Source organism: Medicago truncatula, chromosome 7 (assembly GCF_003473485.1).
Source record: "Medicago truncatula cultivar Jemalong A17 chromosome 7, MtrunA17r5.0-ANR, whole genome shotgun sequence".
In the NCBI taxonomy this organism is placed as follows: Eukaryota; Viridiplantae; Streptophyta; class Magnoliopsida; order Fabales; family Fabaceae; genus Medicago; species Medicago truncatula.
This window is the reverse complement of record NC_053048.1, coordinates 8,065,520-8,086,001: the sequence shown is the minus strand read 5'-3', so window position 1 is coordinate 8,086,001 and position 20,482 is coordinate 8,065,520. Positions and strand designations below refer to the sequence as shown.

Below are 20,482 nucleotides of genomic sequence, written 5' to 3'. Positions count from 1 at the left end.
AAGCTGGATACTTTATGAATCATTTTGAAAGACATGGGTGACCTAGATGAAATTTTCCCTCCTACATAGCAAGAGAAATGTCTAAGGGCACAATATTGAACTGAACAAATAATAAATCTCAACTATAAGATCACTACTAGTTTTGAACACACAAGTGGTTCTATAAATAGAATTCTTTTGCTAAAGCAAGATAACACTTAACCAAATTCCACAATTGAGAAACCCTAAAATCGCATGTATCTCTCTAAGTCTTCATTCATAAGCAACTAGCACTATGATCGAAGGAATTTGTTCATCTGAGCAGTGGTCCTCCCAATCAAGCGGTGCTTGTGATCATCCATTGAATTTATTCATTTTAGGAAATAATCATGCATTGAATTTGACATCAAAGGAACTGCACTACAAGATGTAATACTTTGATCCCGGATCATGTTCACTCATAAGGATCCATTGAAAGGGAAATTATTTTATTTTATCCGCAACCTATATTATATTTTGTTATACGATTTTCCTTCAAGAGCCCCATTTAAAGCCATAGTTTTGCTATGTATGAATTAGCCTACCAAAATTGGCATCGTGGAAATCGAATTTAGGGTCTTGAGAAAAATACACTCCAAAATCTCAAACCAACATTATAGACAAACTTTTGCACCGAGCATTCTTAATAAGATTTCTTGTACATTTTGGATCAAAACGATAAGACTATATTGTAAGAAAAATGATTAGATTACATCACTTGCTCTGCTTCTCCACAAAATTGATCAAATCAAATAGAAATAAAAATATAAAAAATGGAAGAAAAAAAATATAACTGGATAATTCATTTGTAATATCTTGCTTACATCCGTGAGAAATTTATTATTTATTATTCTCCTTTCTTTGCTACTTGAAGAAAGTCTGAGTTTAATGTGGTTGATGTGAATAATCACTTCAAAAACTCGTCCAAGCAACTCCCATCTGATATGTTTATCTTTGGAAGTTTTCCCTTGATTAGATGAATTAAACATTTTGCCAATGAAATTTCATCTTTTCGACTTGTAAATCCCATAAACTTTATCAAATTTACATGTTCTAATTTTGTGCATTTAGTTGCTTGCATGAACCATGAAACGGACCTTCCAGTTGAATAACTTTTAGCATCAATCTGCACCTCAATTAGTGAAACAAAGAATAAAAAAAAATGTAATCAACAAAATTGTATTAATATATATATATATACTCCCTCTGGTCCTATTTATATGAGACATTTGGGTCAACAAAAGTTGATGTATCTAGTCCAATTTTTTTACCAGCTACATCAACTTTTATTGACATAAATTTCTCTTATAAATAGGATCGAAGGGAGTATATAATAACAAGAGCTACAATTACTCCCCAAGAAAGGAAACATACGGTAACAAAAAGTTGCTCCAAGGAAGGACATAATTTCAAGAAGGAGAATAAGGCATCCATGCAATATTCATCTTTATAGTTATCAATCCACCATAACTCTCTCAAGTTATAGAAATTAAAGCATCCATATGGAGGACAAATTGATGGCCATATTAGTTCCTGCAAAGTAAAACCTTGTGGGATTTAACTAAAACGTTACATTCTTCATAAAAAAAAATAAAAAAATAAAAAAATAAAAAGATGAAAAATTTACTACAAGCTTTTGGAATGAAAATATTTTTTCTCAACCATCTCTATCTATCTATTTAAAATAAAACTCTCAACCATATAATTTAATCTAAAAATAGATTACATATCTCAACCATCTAATCTCCAATATTAATGTATGAGATTATTTAAAATTAATCTACTAATTAATCAGAAACAATTATCGGGTGTTACTACGTGATATTTTCTACAGCAAGGAATCTGGGACGAAAAGTGTGAGAGAAACAAATCAAAAGGTGGCTAAATGAGTGATTGCACGAATGTTTTTTGAAGAAACTAAATTAGCCCACTCAAATTGACATTAGGGAGAATTGAATATGAGATCTTGAGGAGCAACACACTACCAAATCTCAAACCAATACCACTGGCTGATTGTACCAATGTTAAATTTCAATGACCGCACAAAAACTCGGTCCATAGTTTTGATCGAGTAATATAATCTAGGTGAGAATTTTTTACTAGAAGTCATACTAGACTCAAATTAATCATGTTACAATTTCTCAATATAAAAAAAAAAAAAAAAAAAAAGAAGTAAAATTTTGCAATAGTGAGCTAGCATACCTCAAAAGTCCATCTGCAAAGTGTAAGAACTTGAGAGTTCTTTATAGTCAATAAAGTTGCATCAAAATCCTTAGTCTTAAAGTTACCACAGCTTGGTCCTAATCTAAAATCAAGCATTGCATCACTAAGGTTGAAATGAAATTCAGGCAAAATCCAAGGAAGAGGTCCTCTAAATTGAAATGATTTGAGTTTAGAAGTTTTAAGGTGAAGATATTTCAATTGTAAGCAATCCAAGATAGTTAACTTGTGAAGCTCAAAATTGGAGTCAATGCTCAAAGATTGCAATCCATTACATGAAATGATTACCAAATTCTCAAGATGATCCAAACTTGAAATAATGGATGAAGCTACCTCACTAGTCAAATAGCTTATTGATTTCAAATAGAGAGATTTGAGTGAGAAAATATTGCAAGTAAAAGATTTGTAGCTTATCTTTTGTTGGTTATTGAGCTTGAAATGAAGCTCAAAATGCATTTGAATATTTTCAATGAACTCTTTCTTCAAAGGAGAGAAATCTAGTAGAAGCTTACTATTATTTGCAATAGTAGCTAATAGTACTTTATCTTCATAGTGGAATTGAAGCTTTCTTGGATGCTTTAAGGGATCCAAATCATCAAAACTTGTAAGAAATTTAGTAACAACACTAGTGATTTCTTCTTTTGTTCCATATCTAACAATAGTTTCATTCCATAAGTCTCTCCACCTTGTAGATATGAGGATGGTTTCCATTGATGATTCATTTGGTAGAAAAGAAACTATGCGCCCAATAATTTCTTTTGGTAAATTGCTAAACAAATCCTTTGATGTATTCTCTTTTTCCATGGAATCTGCTGTTTCAATATGGTTTTCATGCCTTTTTTTAATCAACTAAGATTATATAATGACATCCGTATTTCAAGTCCTAATATAACTCTAAAAATGAAATAATGTTAAAACAAGAAAAGACTATGTGGTCCATATAACTTTTCAATATTCGAGGAATTAGTATCTACAATTATCATTTGGGATATTCAATTGATAATAATAATAATTCCCCTCAAAAAAGAATAATAATAATAATAATAATAATAATAATAATTAAATGCAGGTCATGTAGGACTTGCATGATTTATAATTAGGGAAACTACAAAGTCAATTAGTCTGTGAAGGAGAATTGAAATTGGCAATGTTGTCTTTGTCTTGCTCACACTTCCTACAAAGAGTCAACCATTGACAATTCGATTTGTCATTTACAAAAACAATATTGTCAAAAATATTCACCAATTGAATAAAGATTATGCAATTTGTATTTTAACTGATATAAATTGATTTAAAAATATATTTAAAAACAACATTGGCCATGCTTCTTTAATCTAATTAAATAATAGGCGATATTACTTATTTAAAAATGTTTATGGAAGTAGTCTATTAAAGTTTCATAAAGATCACATTCATGCTGAATAAAACCTATAACAAAATATAGCTCGAACTAACATTTTTTATTTTTGAAGTAAATAGCTCAAACTAACTTATTTCCAACCATATATAGTGAGCAAAATAAATAAAATCGATGTTGGAGGCTATTAAAATGCATTTATTGTGGCAACAAGTAATGTTTGGTCAAATGTGGAACCATGAAATAATGCAGTCGGTGGCTTTTAAATAAGTAGCTTGTGAAATTGGCTAATTTGCCATGTTAAGAATTATGAATTATTGTCAAAAAATTTACCTAAAGATGTTTCGATTGGTTGAGGATTGTTAAAATTTATTTGATTTGAATTGATGCAAAGCTTGTAGATAGAGATGATGGACTCATTCCACATAGACTATTGACGAGTCTTTTATTATTATTATTATTATTATTATTATTATTATTATTATGGTAAATACCTCTTTTCGTCCCTGTAATATTAACGAATTTCGGTTTTAGTCTCTGTAAAAAAAAAAAGATTTTGTCCCTGTAATTTAAGATTCTTCCACTTTTGGTCTCTCCTTTCATCACGTCAGCAAAATCTGCATAAATTATGTCCCTGTAATTTCATATTCCTCCCACTTTTGGTCCTTTAATTTCAGATTCATCTACTTTTAGTCCCTCATTTTACGTGACATGATGCAGATTTTGCTGACGTGATGAAAGGATGGACCAAAAGTGTAAGAATTTGAAATTACATGGACATAATCTAAATCTTTTTTTTTTTACAGGGATTAAAACCGAAATTCGCTAATATTACATGGACGAAAAGAGGTATTTAGCCTTATTATTATTATTCCTTAGAAAGCTTATTTGTGCCATGTTCTAGAAATATAGTATATGCTAAATGTCAAAGTAAAGGTATAGTGATGGAAGGAAAGAAGTTTGAGAATTACTAATTAGTATTCCTTTTTGAATTTATTTGTTGTAGAATGCAATTCATATTTTTACGGTTTAATGGCTGAATTTTTGCTCATGACTTTAGAGTGTGTGAGGTGATCTATGTATATTTTATAGCTTATAGTCACACGGCAAACCTAAGAATAGTGTGATGAATTTCATTGCGTACATTTGTAATATTTTTGAAGAAAAAGGAAAATATTGTGAGAGGTTTCTAAAATTATAGAATCAAATAAAATACCATGAGAATGATAAATAAAAAGTAATATAAAATATGTTTGGATTTCATCTCAAAAACTAATTAAAATGAAGGTGTCCAACTACATATATACATCCGATAATGCAGAAACCTTATAAATGTGGGACTCTAATACAATTGTGCATGGCCATGCTTACATATGTGTATTCATGAATCCATGCACCTTTGCATTTGAATCACTTTATGATGACTTGATATGAAGAGTTAAATCTTCTCTTCAAATGGTGAATGTTGAACTATAAATAGAATGCCAAATGCTGCAAATTATTAACAAAAATCCATGCTTTTTAAATCTAAATCTTTTTAATTCCTAACAATATCTAAAGGAGTTGAAAAATCTTCAACAGTTTATTCCCTCCACAGTGTGGAGAAAAAAACCATACAATAATTAAAATCAATATATATTCTAAAAAGAGGAATGCTACTTAGTACGATAGATTTAACCTACGAAACACATGAAACACTATGTGTAATTCTTCGGAAAGGCGAAATCGCAGTAATTTTGATCTAGCAGAAACCGCGCACATTGCAGTTGATAATCGACGGATCAGATTTATTCGCATTCTTTCGTCAACGTTGTTTTCGTAAACCCTAGCATTTTCCTTCTAGAAATCACTGTTTGAGAGGGGTTCATGACCATCATCACCAATGAAGATATTATCATAGATAATAGCAGCAAATGCTGCACCAATAAATGGGCCGACCCAATAGACCCAATGATGAGTCCATGTCCAACTAACAACAGCAGGCCCAAATGACACAGCTGGATTCATGGATGCACCATCAAATGCTCCACCAGCTAAGATATTTGCACCAACAATAACACCAATTGCAATTGGAGCAATAATTCCTATATTCCCTTTTTTTGGATCTACTGCTGTTGCATAAACTGTGTATACCAATCCAAATGTCATCACAATTTCAAAAAGAAGTGCATTCCATACTGATATATCTGAGGATAATGCAAATGCTGATGTCTCCTGCAATGTTCAAATTACAAAAACAAAAAAAAATTAAAAATCATGAGTGCACAAGGTTACTATAAATCTATTTATTACTGACACTTCAAATTGAAAGCATATCAGGTGTTTGATATTTGTCGGTATCTGACACACACATGTAATTACATTTAATTATTTTCATTTTTCGAAATATTATTGATGGTTATGTGTTTGTGTCTTCTTCAATACCTATTGATGTTTAAGGTTGGTGCATGCATATTAAAATAGTCATTTGATATGTATCATAATTTGCATTAGAGATTTGAATGTATTTTTCCCAACCAAAGGTTGGTCAGGGAAAAAAAAACATTGGTTCGACCTTAAATTCTTTAAACATCATTAATTTAGAAGAATAAAAAAGTTAAAACATCATTCATTTTGAAACAAGAAAAAAGTTCAAACATCAATCCCATAAAATCGATATTTTAGATTAAAGACGTGTCTGATGTCAAACACGCAGTCAATTGGTCCGTCGACCTGACCAACCTTAGTCTAGAAGCTAAACTAAAAGATGGACCGAGTCAAGCAAGCTCATAGTTTCATTTGGTCACATATTTGGTGGTTCAGCTCAGTCTAAAATATACAGGGCTAGGTCAAACCCGGTCAAGCCTAGAGGCCGGAATGGTCCAGTTATTTTACCACCAAAATTTAAAGCTCAACACATGTAATTAGTGTCACTGACATATGTAGTTGGTAACATTTGATCACTTATATTTGTTAAGTTATCATCAGTGTCACTGTCAGTGTTGTGTTCGATATTTATGTCTGTGTCGGTGGTGCATAGAGGGTACTGTAAGTAATAGTGTTTAAAGGTAAAGATTAATGGTTACCATTCCACCAGTAGCAGACTTGAGAAGAATACAAGCAACAACTGAACCAAGTAACTGTGCAATCCAATATAAAATACTTCTCAAAAGTGTAATGTTTCCTCCAATGAAGGCACCAAATGTGACTGCAGGGTTCACATGTCCACCAGATATGTTTGCTCCAACAGAAACGGCAACAAATAGTCCAAATGCATGAGATAGTGATGCAGCTATGAGGCCAGCAGGTGTTGCAGGGCCATTATTGGTAAGTTTGCCTGCCAAAATAACCAACAATCATTCATTTTACTAGCATCATAATGCATCAAAATGGATGAAAAAAAAAAACTCTTGAACCATATAGTTTTCAAAACTTTAGCATAAAAGTTACGGAGTACGTTAGGCGCGAACTCAATGGTAAAATTTTGACCTTGTAACCTTAAGGAAAGGAGTTCAAATATCCTTAAAGGTGTTTTTATAATAATCATTTAGTGTCATTATAATTAATAATAAAATCTCCATTCTCCAATTTTATTTTTTACAAAAAGAAAAACAGAAGACGCAAAGTGAATTGCCATGACTCGTGATTTGTAACAAACTCGTGATTTGTCATGACTTGCCTACGATATCTTCCTTAGTTTGTTACTTAATGGTTTGATACTACTCATTTTACACTCTAAAGTGAATTGTTTAGTTTAGAGGAACCGGATCCGGAACATAGGTAATAAGTAAATGTTTATGGTGGAAAACAAAATTGTAAATAGGTGACATGTCCATTTATGAAGCAGTAACACAGACAATGACATAGACACCGGTAATAATTTGAGAATGAAAGTGATTCAATATAAACACATATGTGAGCTTCAAACACCAACACATGTTAGACACTCGAAATCGCCTACAATCTGAAATGTCGATTCTACCTAAATGTACATCAAGTCAATCTTTTATTAAAAACGTAAATAGAATGGATGAAGCAAATTAAGAAAAGCTTGTAAAAAGATTTAAGTGAGTATGTAGAGCTCTCACTGTAAGCCATGCCAGATCCTTGACCAGCAAAAACAAAAATAAGCATGGAGAAAAATTCAGCAAATGCAGCTCTAATTGCATCAGGTTGACCAGCCTCTCCAGGAGATCCAATTGCAATTCTATGGATTGCCATTATTATTATTAATTAGTTCAAGAATCGAAACTTATAGAAACAGATAAAAAGAGAAGATCAGATTCTTATTTATGTGTTTCTTGATTATATTTCTTTTTATAATTTGGTTGAAATTAAGGGGACACTATAAGAGCTTTGTTTAGTGTTTAAATACCAAAATAAACGGCCAAGGAAACGGTCACTGTGTGAGACTGTATAGGTTTCAATTATATGTGCAAGCTATGCATGCAGCTAGTGAAGTGAGTGAGCTACTTGGTCATAGTTTTGACATGTATGTGGCTGTGAATTGATGTAGCTGTAGGTGAAATTGGAGATCACAGTAAAAACCATTGGTTGATTATGATAGTGTAATATTTTCACCGAAAGTAACGGGTAGCCTTAACATTTGAGGACAAACAGAACTGACCAAGTTTATTTTTAATGCATTTTAGTTTCAAAATAATATAGTGGCGATGCAATGGAATGAGTGTGATATATATTATAAATTGTGTTGTGACATGAGTAAGGAGACATTTTGTATACGAGTGTTAGAAAAGTAAATCATGATTGCTAATCACATATACTTTCATATTAATCATCAATGTATCAATAATATCCTTCAAGTGGGTTTCTTGCACAAGATGGTTTTCTTTTTTACTTTTTGGTTTCTAATATGTTTCTTGCACAAGAAGTAATCCTATTCGAGATATTATTGAGCACCACCTCCAAGTGGGGTTTGAACCTTAATTTGTCACATTTTAGGATCTAACCCCTTCCACTAGACTTGATCCTTCATGGTTAAGATATGTTTTAGTGAGTTATCTTACCCCTTGAATTTTTAATCAAAAATAAGTTTTTATTTCAATTTTATTTTAATGTTTTGGCAACTAACTTTTTTTTTTTTTTTTTCAGAAGAATTAATGTTTTAAGGAAAATGTTAACGAGTTCTCCCGGGACACTCTTTAAGCACTTTAAAAAGTAAGTTTTTAATGAAAAGTTGTGTAATGAATGAATTGGAAATTATAATAGTTGACTTTTTAAAAGAATAGTTGCTAAATTTAGGAGTGCCCCGGGAGCACTCGTTAACAAGACCCATGTTTTAATTGGATACATTTCTATTGATGTTTTAAAAATATTTAGGCCAAAAATATAAATGCATGCTAAGCTCCTTACTTTTAAAAATGTTACACTTCTACACAAACAATGTTATGAACAATGAAATTTGCGCACAGATTCATTTGGCAAGTGAACGAGATTATCCACCGTATCTGGTAAATTATACGCGCTGCTATTGATACAGTCATCCAATTTTTTAACCGGAAGTTTAAACCAAATTAAGCGTTATAAAATGCAGTTGACAATTTTTGGCAGAATACAACATGAAAATTTGCATCCATTATATACGAAGAAACACTTCGGATTCAAGCAGAATAGGTTATGCCTTCTAAACTGTGACTATATATTTACAAAGATTACAGCTCTTCGATCAGAATTTTCTACAATTATCACAAGTTGAAAAAACAAAACCACAGTAATGAATAAGTTTACCGATGCATGGGTTAGGGAGAGTGAAAAAGAAGTTCAGAGAAGGAACCACCTCAGCAGAATTAGCGTTTGAATCCACCCTATATTGAGAAACAAATGAATACCGTGGATGGAAAACACCCCCAGTCGCCTCCAAAAGAATCCAGCCAAATCGAAAAAATCTTTTGTACAGAAACCCTACCTATCTATTCATCCTACTGTATCTCTCCTATGCCTACCAATGCCGAGTGCTAATGCAAGCACAATCATTACCATTTCCACCAGATATTCTTGGAAAAATCCTTCGGGTGAAGAAGCCGTCAGTGGTATGTCTAAAACAGCAAATCAAACTATGTTCATGAACCAACATTCGTAGCAATCACTCATGTCACATACACCCATACTATACAAGCCGATGCTGACGAATAGCCTTGCCAAAATGAGGTTGCATCAATCGGACATATAGACCATTTTTTGCCACCAACGAATCATGACTTCCCTCCTCCACTATCCGTCCACCATTAAGCACTACAATATTGTCCACATGCCTCATCATTGCAGCTCTATGCGCTATTAAAACAGTGGTCTTGTTTCCCATTACTAGTGTATCTAGAGCTTCTTGTATCACTCGGCTTGACTCGGATTCAATTGATGAACTTGCTTCATCCAACAATAAGATTGGTGCATTTTTCAGCACTACCCTTGCAATTGCAATTCTCTGTTTCTGTCCTGGGGTTAAATCAACACCTCTCATCCCAACATGTGTGTCATAACCGTGAGGCAAGCTGCTAATAAAATGATGTGCATTTGCTATTCTTGCAGCCTCTTTCATCTCAGCTTCACTGGCATTATGCCTTGCATATATAATATTTTCCCTTATGGTTGTTGAGAAGATAATAGGTTCCTGCTGAATCAAACCGAGGTGGCTCCTTAACCATCTCAAGTTATAGAGCTTTAAATCCCTCCCATCCAGTAAAACTTGTCCGGCAACGGGATCATAAAATCTCTCTATTAAAGATATGATAGTGCTCTTTCCTGACCCTGAAACTCCAACAACAGCAACCGTTTGGCCCCCATTCACTTTGAGACTAAAATTGCTCAATACCAACACCTCAGGACGAGATGGGTAACTAAAATCAATATTTTTTAACTCAATGCTTCCATATACATTGGGTGGCTTCAACGCTGTGTTGTCATCAGGATCAATTTTAGGCTCACGGTCTATAATGTCAAACACTGATATGAGGGATTTTCGCCGTTTAAGTATGTAAGGAGCCAATCCAAAAGGCTCCACCAGGGCAAATGTAGCAAATGAGAAAACCATGTACTCCCTCAGTGCAGTGGATGGATTTACGTAACCATTTTTAATACATATTGCAGTGTACCAAAGTAGAAGGGCATTACAAGCGAAAAGTAGAAATTGTGAAAAGCCGAATGCAAAACCAATTGCCATTCCATGAAGAAAGCTCTGCTTAAATATTTTTTTTAGCTGCAGTCTATAGAGCTCCATTACCTTGTTGCCAGCACAAAATGCAACAACAGTGTATATATTTCTAACTGCATCTTCAAGAACCAAAGATGCTTTTCGGTGCATTTCCTGTATTCCCCTTGAAAATCCAGCTAGCCACAATTTCTGCAATATATATTTTAGGCAAAAGATTAAAATAAATCAACTAAACTTTCCTCGGTCTTAGCAATCATTAGCAAAGTCATTCATTTAATTAAGGAAAAAAAAACTTATATTGTGTGTTGTGAAACTCACTTTCTCAGAGCATGTTTAACTTTATTTGGATGAGGTCATAATTCAATATCATTAATTAATGTAGCATAATATTTCCATAGAAACTGACGGTAATAAACAAAGTTTTTAACCACTGTGGAGTCGCTACATGGATAAAGAATGCTTCACATTACAAAGAGATCGATAGCAAAAGTCAAATTTCATGAAGCATAAAAATTAACAATAGACACTACCAAATTAAGCTAATAAAACCATTATTAAGCTAACTGAAACATCAAGATACATTGCAGTTTCATTATCAATATTATCAATGTTAATCACAACCGAATATGTGTTGAGTTTTCATGCAAGAAAACTTGTTATGCTTAATTTTAGAGACAAATAGATCTAGAAATAAAACAAATCAAAAATTAATCTTTTTTCCTTGCTTTTGAAAGTATTTCGAAGTCTTAACACAATCCAGACATCTCTAGGTTTTTTATTTGTTATCCCAAAAGTGAGAACATTCTAGCTGTAAAATCATACCTATTTGTCACAATGAATAATGAATTGGATGAAAGGAAATGATGATATGCCATTGACATGATATCAGCAGAATAAAATCACACAATTGTGGATCAGCATTTATGTTTCATTCATAAACTGAATTATATAATAAATTTTAAAATCATGGGATTTTGCTAGAGTTATAAATTTCCACAAGCAGCATTGGCATGACAGCAAAGAAATATAGGTTCAATCCAATCATCAGGTATGTTAGCTCCAAAACTGTTCATGTTTTGGCCCAACAGTTTTAGCTTTAAACATAGTCGATTCATGTTAAAGTCTTTATGACCAGGTGGTTTAGAGACTAATCCCTATCGTTCTCATTCTGCTACATACCAAATTCAGTTTCAACATATGATAATGTGGGTTTAGGCACTGTCTCTCACATAAGGGGACGTGTTAGGTATGAAGCCATTCTTGTGTTGTCACCAACGACTTACGCTTCTAGTATCTTTTGTTCATTGCAAGGGAAAATAGTTAGTTATATTTGGAAAACCAGGAGTGGGTGAAAACCTGGGCAACAGCAGAAATACAAAGAACTGGAAGGGTTGCAAAAGCCACCAGTGCTAACCGCCAGTGCAGCACAGCACCAATGAGAAGGCCAACAATAACTGCAGCACCATCCTGTATAAATATGGAAAGTCGATTGCTAAAAGCAGCTCGTGCAAAAGTAGCATCGTTGGCCAATCTCATGGATAAATTGTCAGCACTATTTTCCTCGTCATCAAACCATCCTACTTCATTCCGTAGCATGGCTGCCATGTTATTGAAACAGATAAAATGTTCATAAGTCCCATTTTTTAAAATTAAAAAAAAAAAAAAAAAAAAAGGCAAAAGGATGAGTTATGCACCTGAGAACATCATTCTTCTAACTCTTTCTGTCATTTTCTCTCCCATAATACCAAAGTAGAAATGCTGCAAAAAGTTGGCAATAACTGTTACAATACCCATGCAGCCAATGATCAAGCACCACTTGTCTACCTCCTGTTCTAAGTGATGTTGATCATCAATTCTATAGTAAGCTGCCACCACAAGGCCAATAACATAAGCAAGAAGGGGATTGAATGAACCAAAGGCAGCAGCACCAATGCTTCCTAACACAGCATAAAGCCACTCGGCAAAACTAAGCTCGATCAGCTTCCCAAGTGATGGTGGTTTCCGCTTCCGTGGTTCCCTGTCTTCTCTCATTGTAACTGAAGCATCATCAGAATGACTATGTGGTCTACTGAAAGTCTGTGAATGGGAACGTTCATTTTTAGGATCAGATATTAAAAGTGGTGAAATGGGGGATTCTGGGTCAGAACCATTTGATATTTGACGATGTACAGACTGTATATCAACCTTGGGTAACTCCGGCAGTCTCATTTCAAAACTATCCTGCCTTCTTATTGATGGCTCCTTATCATCTGCATCCAAAGCCTGACCATTTTCCAGCATCTTCTCAGGTGGTGGGCTCTCGATGTTAGGTGATTCTTGAAAGTTAAAGATGACATCTGAAGGCCGCGAATGAGATACATTAGAAATTCTTTGAAGAGAGGGTGACTTCGTCATTCTGGGGGATGGTGGTTCATTGAAGCTATGGCTTGCTGAAGAAACCTTCTCAATTTGAAATGTTCCAGTCTCCTTAAAGTTTCGAGCAGGCATTCTAGGTGATCATTGAAAACAAAATATATGTGATTAGCATACAAGTCCAGTGGGTACTTAAATACAGTAAAGACTGTTAATATTAGTAGTTTATTATTCTAAGTCTTGCCACTTTCTCCATCCTTGTATTTGTTTTTGAACAAAATACAAACAACAATGGCATGGCAAAGGAAGGAGTATGATTTTTTTACCTCTTGGGAAGTTTTGCTGCCTCTTCACATCGTAGAAGCTCTGCATATAAGCCATTTAGGTTCAACAATTCGTCATGAGTACCCATTTCAACGAGTTGACCCTCCTCCATAACAGCTATATAATCAGCATTTTTTATGAGACTAAGCCTTCGAGCAATTATTATTGTTGAGCGTCCCAGCATAAGCAGATCCAGAGCCTCCTGAACAGCCCTCTCAGCCTCAAAATCAAGTCCACCAGTGACTTCATCAAGCAGAAGAATCGATGGATTTAGAAGCACAGCTCTTGCAATAGAAAGTTTTATTTTCTGCTCTTCAGTCAAAGTCAGACCTGCCCTGCCAACCTGGAAGACAGGAACACCAGCTTTGGATATAAAAATGTCAATGCACTTGAATGGAAACAACTGAAAATACACTTCCCTTCCCCAAAAACAAAAGCCATAAACAAATGATCATGCCAACCAAACATCACCTGCGTGTCATAACCTTTCTCCAATGAGCTGATAAATGTATGTGCATGAGCTATTTTAGCAGCCTCTTCGATTTGATCCATGGTGACATCCCTCCCATAAGCAATGTTATCTCTTATACTCAAACTGAGCAAAGCAGGCTCCTGGGTAACTAGTCCTATTTGGCTCCTCAGCCATTCCAAATTCAAATTCTTTATGTTTTCACCATCTAAAAGAACTTCTCCTGAAACAAAGATAAGCATACCAAGTAAAATTTGCAAATGATCAGTAGAGTGCTGCTTTGAATGCTTTCTACATCCACACCATCTAAAAGAACAGGATTTTTCTACGTGCAAATGATCAAGCAAGGATTAATTATACAGTGTCAGAGGGAAAGTAATTACCTAATGTAGGATCATAAAAACGCTCCATGAGTGGAATGATACTACTTTTCCCAGAGCCATTTCTGCCAACAAGTGCAACTGTTTTCTTAGAAGGTACAGTAAGATAAAATCCACTCAAGATAGGAATTTCAGGACGAGACAGATAGCTGAAATAAACATTCCGAAACACTATATTTCCCTGCACAGAGTCAAGGGAAGTGCCATCATGACTAACAGATGAGGATGATCGGCTTATCATCTCATATAATCTATAAGCAGCAATCCGCCCTTGTTCAAAGGAGTAGAAATTTGTTGCTGCTTGATTCAATCCCCTGAATCGAAGTAACAAAGATTATTTAAAGTAAAATAATGAATAAGCAATGAAAAAACGTAAGTTGGGAAAGATGCTCACAGGCCACTTAGAATTACAGCAAAAAGAGCTGTTACAATTTCACCACCATGTGCTTTTCCGTGAATAACCAATAATCTTCCAACCCAGAGTTGTAATGCACAAGAACATATTGCAAGTCCATACGTGAATCCAAGACCAAGCCCTTGAACAAGACTTATTAATATGCCATATCTAAGAGTAGCTTGCAGTGATGTTGCATATGAGTACTTGGCAACCGTTTCATTTGTAAATGCATACAATGTCCTTACATAAGAGATTGCCTGCATTGCAAGATAAGGACTACACTGAGAATCAGCAGCGCTAAAATGCTTCAGCAAATAAAGAAAGCTTCACCATTCTTTCATACAATCCCCATGAAACAATTTTTTTTGTTAAAAAAGGTTCAATGATGAGTTATGAAGAAAAAAAGTTATGAAAATTCATATTCATTAATTTTCATCACCTGCCTTTTTATTTTAATCTTAAAAACATATAATATAATCATTTTTTAATAATTTAAAATTGGTATACCTTAATTTCTCAATATTTTAATATTAATTTATTACATAATATGACTGAGACAGTTTACAATGAATACTTGCAGGATAAACAGAAGCCGGTATCGCAATTCATATGGTCTACGCTTTAATAGTGAATAATGCATTCAGATAGAGATGACTCTGACAGAAACAACAGCTTTATATATTTATTTATATCCTAACATAAAACCAAAGTCCAACATTAGATTGAAACTATGTAATAGGCTTATCATACTCACGAAATTTTATACTAACCCAACTGTAACGCCCCGGATTTTCATCCAAGACATTACTTAAAATATTCATTATGAAATGGATCATTCCTATAATTCTTTTCACATAAATAAATCAAAAATAATTATAATAATAATACTAATAGTTTTTTTTTTCTTTCTTTTCTTACTCATACAAGAAATCATTTATATGAAGAAAACCAACTATAAACCAAACAAGCACACATCAATCAAGGCACGCGTCATGAAAATCGTCCCACCCAAAAACATTTGTCCGAGGATTATTGCTCTGATACCATTTGTAACATCCCAGACGACTTTTAGGATTGTCGACTAACCCCACAAACCAACACGAGTCTTTTCAGTGTGTTTTGTCCTCACTCGCACGCTTATCGGAAAACTTTCCGGTAGGTCACCCATCCCAAAATTGCTCCAAGTCAAGCACGCTTAACTGTGGAGTTCTTATGGAATGAGTTACCGAAAACAAGATGCATCTTCTTTTCGGTAGCTCATTCCATAAGAACTTCACAGTTAAGCGTGCTTGACTTGGAGCAATTTTGGGATGGGTGACCTACCGGGAAGTTTCTCGGTAAGTGTGCGAGTGAGGACAAAACACGCTGAAAAGACTCGTGTTGGTTTGTGGGGTCAGTCGACAATGCTGAAAGCAGTCTGGGATGTTACACCAACCATATTAACAGAAGAAAGATATTCCATTCAGTTACAAAAGTGAAACACTTATCCTAGCCAGAAAATCTGAAGCAAAAAGACTCTCAAGGAAGATACAACCTTGAGAGTTAATCAGACATATTTGGCTGAAGAATATGGGTAATTTCTAGGGTAAGAGAATCAAATAAAAAAGGAAAATACTTGGATCCATGTATAACAGATTTGAAATTCAAACAACAAATCACCTGTTCGGCCATGCTAGCTGCTTCAGCATATGCATCTTGGATATTCTCTGCAAGTCTATGGAGGAATATATTTGATATCCCTCCTGCAGCAACAATAAAAGGACCTGTTGCTAATGTTATCAAAGCAATCTGCCAACAATTGATAAGGCCAATGACAAGGCCACTGAAGAATGTAGCCATATTGTGAATATAATTTCCAACCTGTGTCATCAAAAGAAAATAGACATGTTATATGGGATATACGACTGGATATATTACCAGTAAAGAAGATAACATTTTCACATACTAGAGAAATTTATACACATTGAACCAAGACATACTTTTTCGCTAAGAGCAGACTGGATAAGCAGCACATCACTCAATACTTGACTCACAATGTCTCCATTATTCCCATAAGTATCGAAAAAACTCATATCCTGATTTAGTAGTACTTGAACATATTTGGACCTGATGACAGCAGTTTGTCGTTCTCCAGTCAAAATCCAACATGAAACCTCTATAGAACAGGGAAAATACAGCCTTAGTATGGCAAGTGAATTAAATGAAATATCTAATAAAACGCATTTCTCATGATTAATTTCAATGCATATTTAAACTTACCGATCCAACCAGCAGCAAAAACTCCCGCTGCAATGTAAACAATGGTTAAAGCAAGCTGCAAATGAATAAAACAAGTGAAGTTAGCATAAGTCCACTGGTTCACATGTTAAATACTTTGCAGACTAAGGATCATTTTTCATCTGATAATGTCCTCTTCTAAAATTTCAAAATGTATAACAAAATAGATCAACAAAGAATTAAATAGACAAATCATAAATAGAGCGGCAGGATAAGAGGGTTCCCCTGAATTCAAGCATTTTATACTCTCCAATTTCAAAGGTCCCCAAATAGTAGATAAATCAGATACACAGAAAAAAGCCCACTGAGAGATTTTTATTCTCTCTCCTCGAGGAATTCAAAAGGCAAATACAAACGGAATGTGTTTCAAAACTTGACACAGTTACAATGCAATAGAGGGAAGCCCGGTGCAAGTTCCCGCATACGCAGGGTCAGGAAGGGGTCCCACAATTTTGGTGTATTGTACGCTATCTTACCCTGTTTTTTACACAAGAGGCTGTTTCCAGGACTTGAACCCGTGACCTTTCAGTCACGTTACAACAAATTTACCACTGCGCCAAGGCTCCCCTTAACAGTTACAATGCAATAATCGTAGATATAGCTAATACAAGTATGAATCTTTCCAGGCTAGTCTCTCACACAATAAAACTAGCTAAATGTAGTGAGTGGCTTATAACAAGCCCAATGGCTAGTAACTCCCATAATCATATCTCACAGCAAAAAGACCCAGTAAGAGTATTTCAATTTCAAGTAAAAAGAAGACGATAGTATTGAAATTCCTTAAAAGATACACAGCCCTGGTTCAATGCAAGAGGTGCAATTACTAAAAGAAAATGAAAAGAGTGCACTGCAGGGAGTGAAAACAATCAGTTTTCAAAAGCAGCCAAAGTCGTGATAAAGATCAGCAGAATTAAACAATTTCTTGAACTTCTCGTTGGAGAATCTGGCTTGAAGATTTTCTAAGCATTGATGTTTCCATATGTTGACCAATTTAGTTCAGACATGAAGCCGAAAACTGGGTAAGGCCTTGTTTTCAACAACTTATTTTTCGGCTTATAGCATAAGTGCTTATGAATAAGCTATTTCTATAATATCAGATAAAATAAAAATCTCATAAGCTATCGTGGAGAGTTTATGGAGATAATCTGGAAGAAAAAAAAAAGCTTATGAGTGTGTCATAAGTTTTCGTAGGTTCTCTGAAACAGAGTAGCAAGTACTTATGGCACTAAATAAGCTCAAATAAGTCAATCCAAACAGACCTTAGCAGTACATGTTGTCTATTGCATATAGGACAACATGAACAACATACAAGACACATATTCATATGCACAGTTAAACCCTAAGTATTGCTTCCCCAAAATATAGTCCACAACCGCAGTTGCGCCCGCATTTCCCACATTCTGCCGCATTATAAAGGTGCTAAGCATAACCGCAACTTAAAACCATGTCTGCCCCCAAGAGAGAAAAACCAAACAATCAGAAACCACAACCTACATCTACAAGCTATTCTCACAAGCATCATCATCACCATGTCTAACAACCATCAATCTCATTTTCACACATTTTACCGCATCATAAAGGTTCAAACCGTAACTACAACTGCAACCACAATTTAAAACCATGTCTGCTTACAAGTGAGCAAAATCACACTATCATTAACAAAAACCTCTAAATCAGCGACACTTATGATCAAAGGCGTGTCCGGTGTCCAACACGTTTCGGTGTCCGACCCTAGTAAACTCTAAATTATATGTTCTATAAATAATAAGCTGTGCTTACAAGCTATTCCATGATTTTGAGAATCAAATTTCCAAATTCAAGTACGAATTACATCTCAGCACCAAATCATTAAACAAACCAAAAACAAATAAACAAAATCAATAATTGACAACCCGTGTCAGTGTCTTTGATCGAAGGTGTATCCAGTGTCCAACACGTGTCAGTGACCAACCCTAGTAAATTCTTTAAATCATAAGCTATTCAATAAATTATAAGCTGTGCTTACAAACTATTCCATGATTTCGAGAATAAAATTTCCAAATTCATTTTACAAACCAAAAAAACAAAGAATCAAAACAATAATTCAAATTCAAAAGCAATAATTAGGGTTTTAAGCAAAGAATTATCAAAAACTAACCTCGGCAAACCGATCAAACCGTTCCTGCGAATTCACCTGCCGATCATCCATTGCTAACACATGAATAATCTTAGCAAAATAATGCAAATAAACAACAAGCGCAGTACCATGCGCCGCAGCTGCAACCGAACCAACCGCCATAAGAAACCAATCAAACCGATCAGCACACGTAAAAAGCTTCGAAAACGGAACCGCAGCTGGCGGCGGCTCCATTTCATCTTCCTCCTCCATTTCCTCTTCCTCCACCGTTTGAGTCGCCGAAATTTCACCGTTAGGGTCTACATACGGCGACGGAGATTCCGGTGGCTCAGAAACTTCCGATACCGGCGTTAACGGTTGCACGTGCGGTGGGGACCACCCGAACAATCCTCTGTTTATCATCATCTTCAAAATTCAAATGCAAAATTCTCAAATTCAACACAGATCGAATGAAAATTCTGTGAGGATTGTTGAAGATAATAATTAATTAAATATTGATTGTTATGGTTTTCTGATTTTCCGGCGAACGACGTCGTGGTGGCTTTCGCCGGCACCGTCGTCGCCGTTCAGCGATGCACTAGGTCAGATTCGGAAACGGTTAGAGAAGTGAAGAGAGACAAAAATGATAAGAGTTAACGGTGCGGTGGAGAATGAACGTGGAATTTGATTTCGGGTTTGGGTTTTTGGCTTTGGTTTGTTAGGTTTAACGGTCAAACGCCGGCGTCTAGAATACTTTATGGATGTTTCTTTGAATTGATTAAAAATTGGCAAAGTATTTGAATGGCATAACCAACCATTTTATGTCACCTAGTTAATGAGTTTAATTAAATATCAAATTGTTTTTCTTTTCAATAAAAAAAATATCTTTCGCACGCAACTGTGAAAATTAATCTCTCGAATCATTGAGGTTTTACGGTTGTTACATGTCTATCGTTGAGAATCAAAGGGTCTTGTTAATAGTGCACTCAGGGCAAATTCTATGATATCAACACGGTGACTGTTAAACGCATCAGTAGTAATCTTGGAGACACTCGCAGCCTCCATATATCATTCCAATAACCTTGTTTGCGAAGATGGGAAGTATCAATCTAAGTTTTCAACACAAAGTCTATAAACACTTTTGACAGTACTTTTCATTAACAGTTACTTTTTTTGCACAAGTTCATTAACAGTTACTTATTTTGGTTCCTTAACCAATGTCTTGAGGCACTGTTTAACATTCTCTAAAAACAAAGTATCTTCGTGGTAGAGGTACTTAATTCATATCAAAAATTACTCTTGTAGTCCTTTAATCTAATTTTGAATAACAATTGTATCATTTTTTATTTTCTTTATTTCTTTTTTTAATGTCATTTAGTCTATTTGTAAATGATTTTCAAGTTTCAAATTTAAGTTTTTCTAATTTTGTAATATCTCGATCTTTAA

The 20,482-nt window shown here is 34.6% G+C and overlaps 3 protein-coding genes across 5 annotated transcripts; all 3 read right to left on the bottom strand.

Annotated features, from left to right (window-relative positions):
- Positions 1-657: 657 nt before the first annotated feature.
- On the bottom strand, positions 658-3,125 carry LOC25497713 (F-box protein At2g39490). Of its 2 annotated transcripts, none has more exons than XR_003006882.2 (3): positions 2,221-3,125; positions 1,393-1,565; positions 658-1,144 (listed from the first exon to the last, which is right to left on the bottom strand). XR_003006882.2 is itself a non-coding variant. In XM_024770198.2 (3 exons), exons 1-3 carry the CDS (start codon positions 3,040-3,042, stop codon positions 926-928), a joined length of 1,200 nt encoding a protein of 399 aa, XP_024625966.1. In that variant the 5' UTR covers positions 3,043-3,125; the 3' UTR covers positions 658-925. The 2 variants fall into 2 exon arrangements, 1 of the variants encoding a protein (XP_024625966.1); XM_024770198.2 differs by having other exon boundaries at positions 1,393-1,551.
- Positions 3,126-5,202: 2,077 nt separating this feature from the next.
- On the bottom strand, positions 5,203-8,314 carry LOC25497712 (aquaporin TIP1-3). The gene is made up of 3 exons (XM_013592414.3): positions 7,663-8,314; positions 6,661-6,911; positions 5,203-5,809 (listed from the first exon to the last, which is right to left on the bottom strand). The coding sequence occupies exons 1-3, from the start codon at positions 7,793-7,795 to the stop codon at positions 5,435-5,437; spliced, it is 759 nt and encodes a 252-aa protein (XP_013447868.1). The 5' UTR covers positions 7,796-8,314; the 3' UTR covers positions 5,203-5,434.
- An 821-nt stretch (positions 8,315-9,135) lies between these two features.
- On the bottom strand, positions 9,136-19,839 carry LOC25497711 (ABC transporter B family member 6). Of its 2 annotated transcripts, XM_013592413.3 has the most exons (12): positions 19,079-19,839; positions 16,924-16,978; positions 16,644-16,819; positions 16,324-16,524; positions 14,662-14,921; positions 14,271-14,581; positions 13,890-14,110; positions 13,421-13,761; positions 12,927-13,230; positions 12,437-12,818; positions 12,099-12,340; positions 9,136-10,931 (listed from the first exon to the last, which is right to left on the bottom strand). In XM_013592413.3, the coding sequence occupies exons 1-12, from the start codon at positions 19,460-19,462 to the stop codon at positions 9,702-9,704; spliced, it is 4,107 nt and encodes a 1,368-aa protein (XP_013447867.1). In that variant the 5' UTR covers positions 19,463-19,839; the 3' UTR covers positions 9,136-9,701. The 2 variants fall into 2 exon arrangements, with proteins under 2 accessions (XP_013447867.1, XP_013447866.1); XM_013592412.3 differs by having other exon boundaries at positions 12,437-13,230; positions 19,079-19,838.
- Between the last annotated feature and the right edge of the window lie 643 nt (positions 19,840-20,482).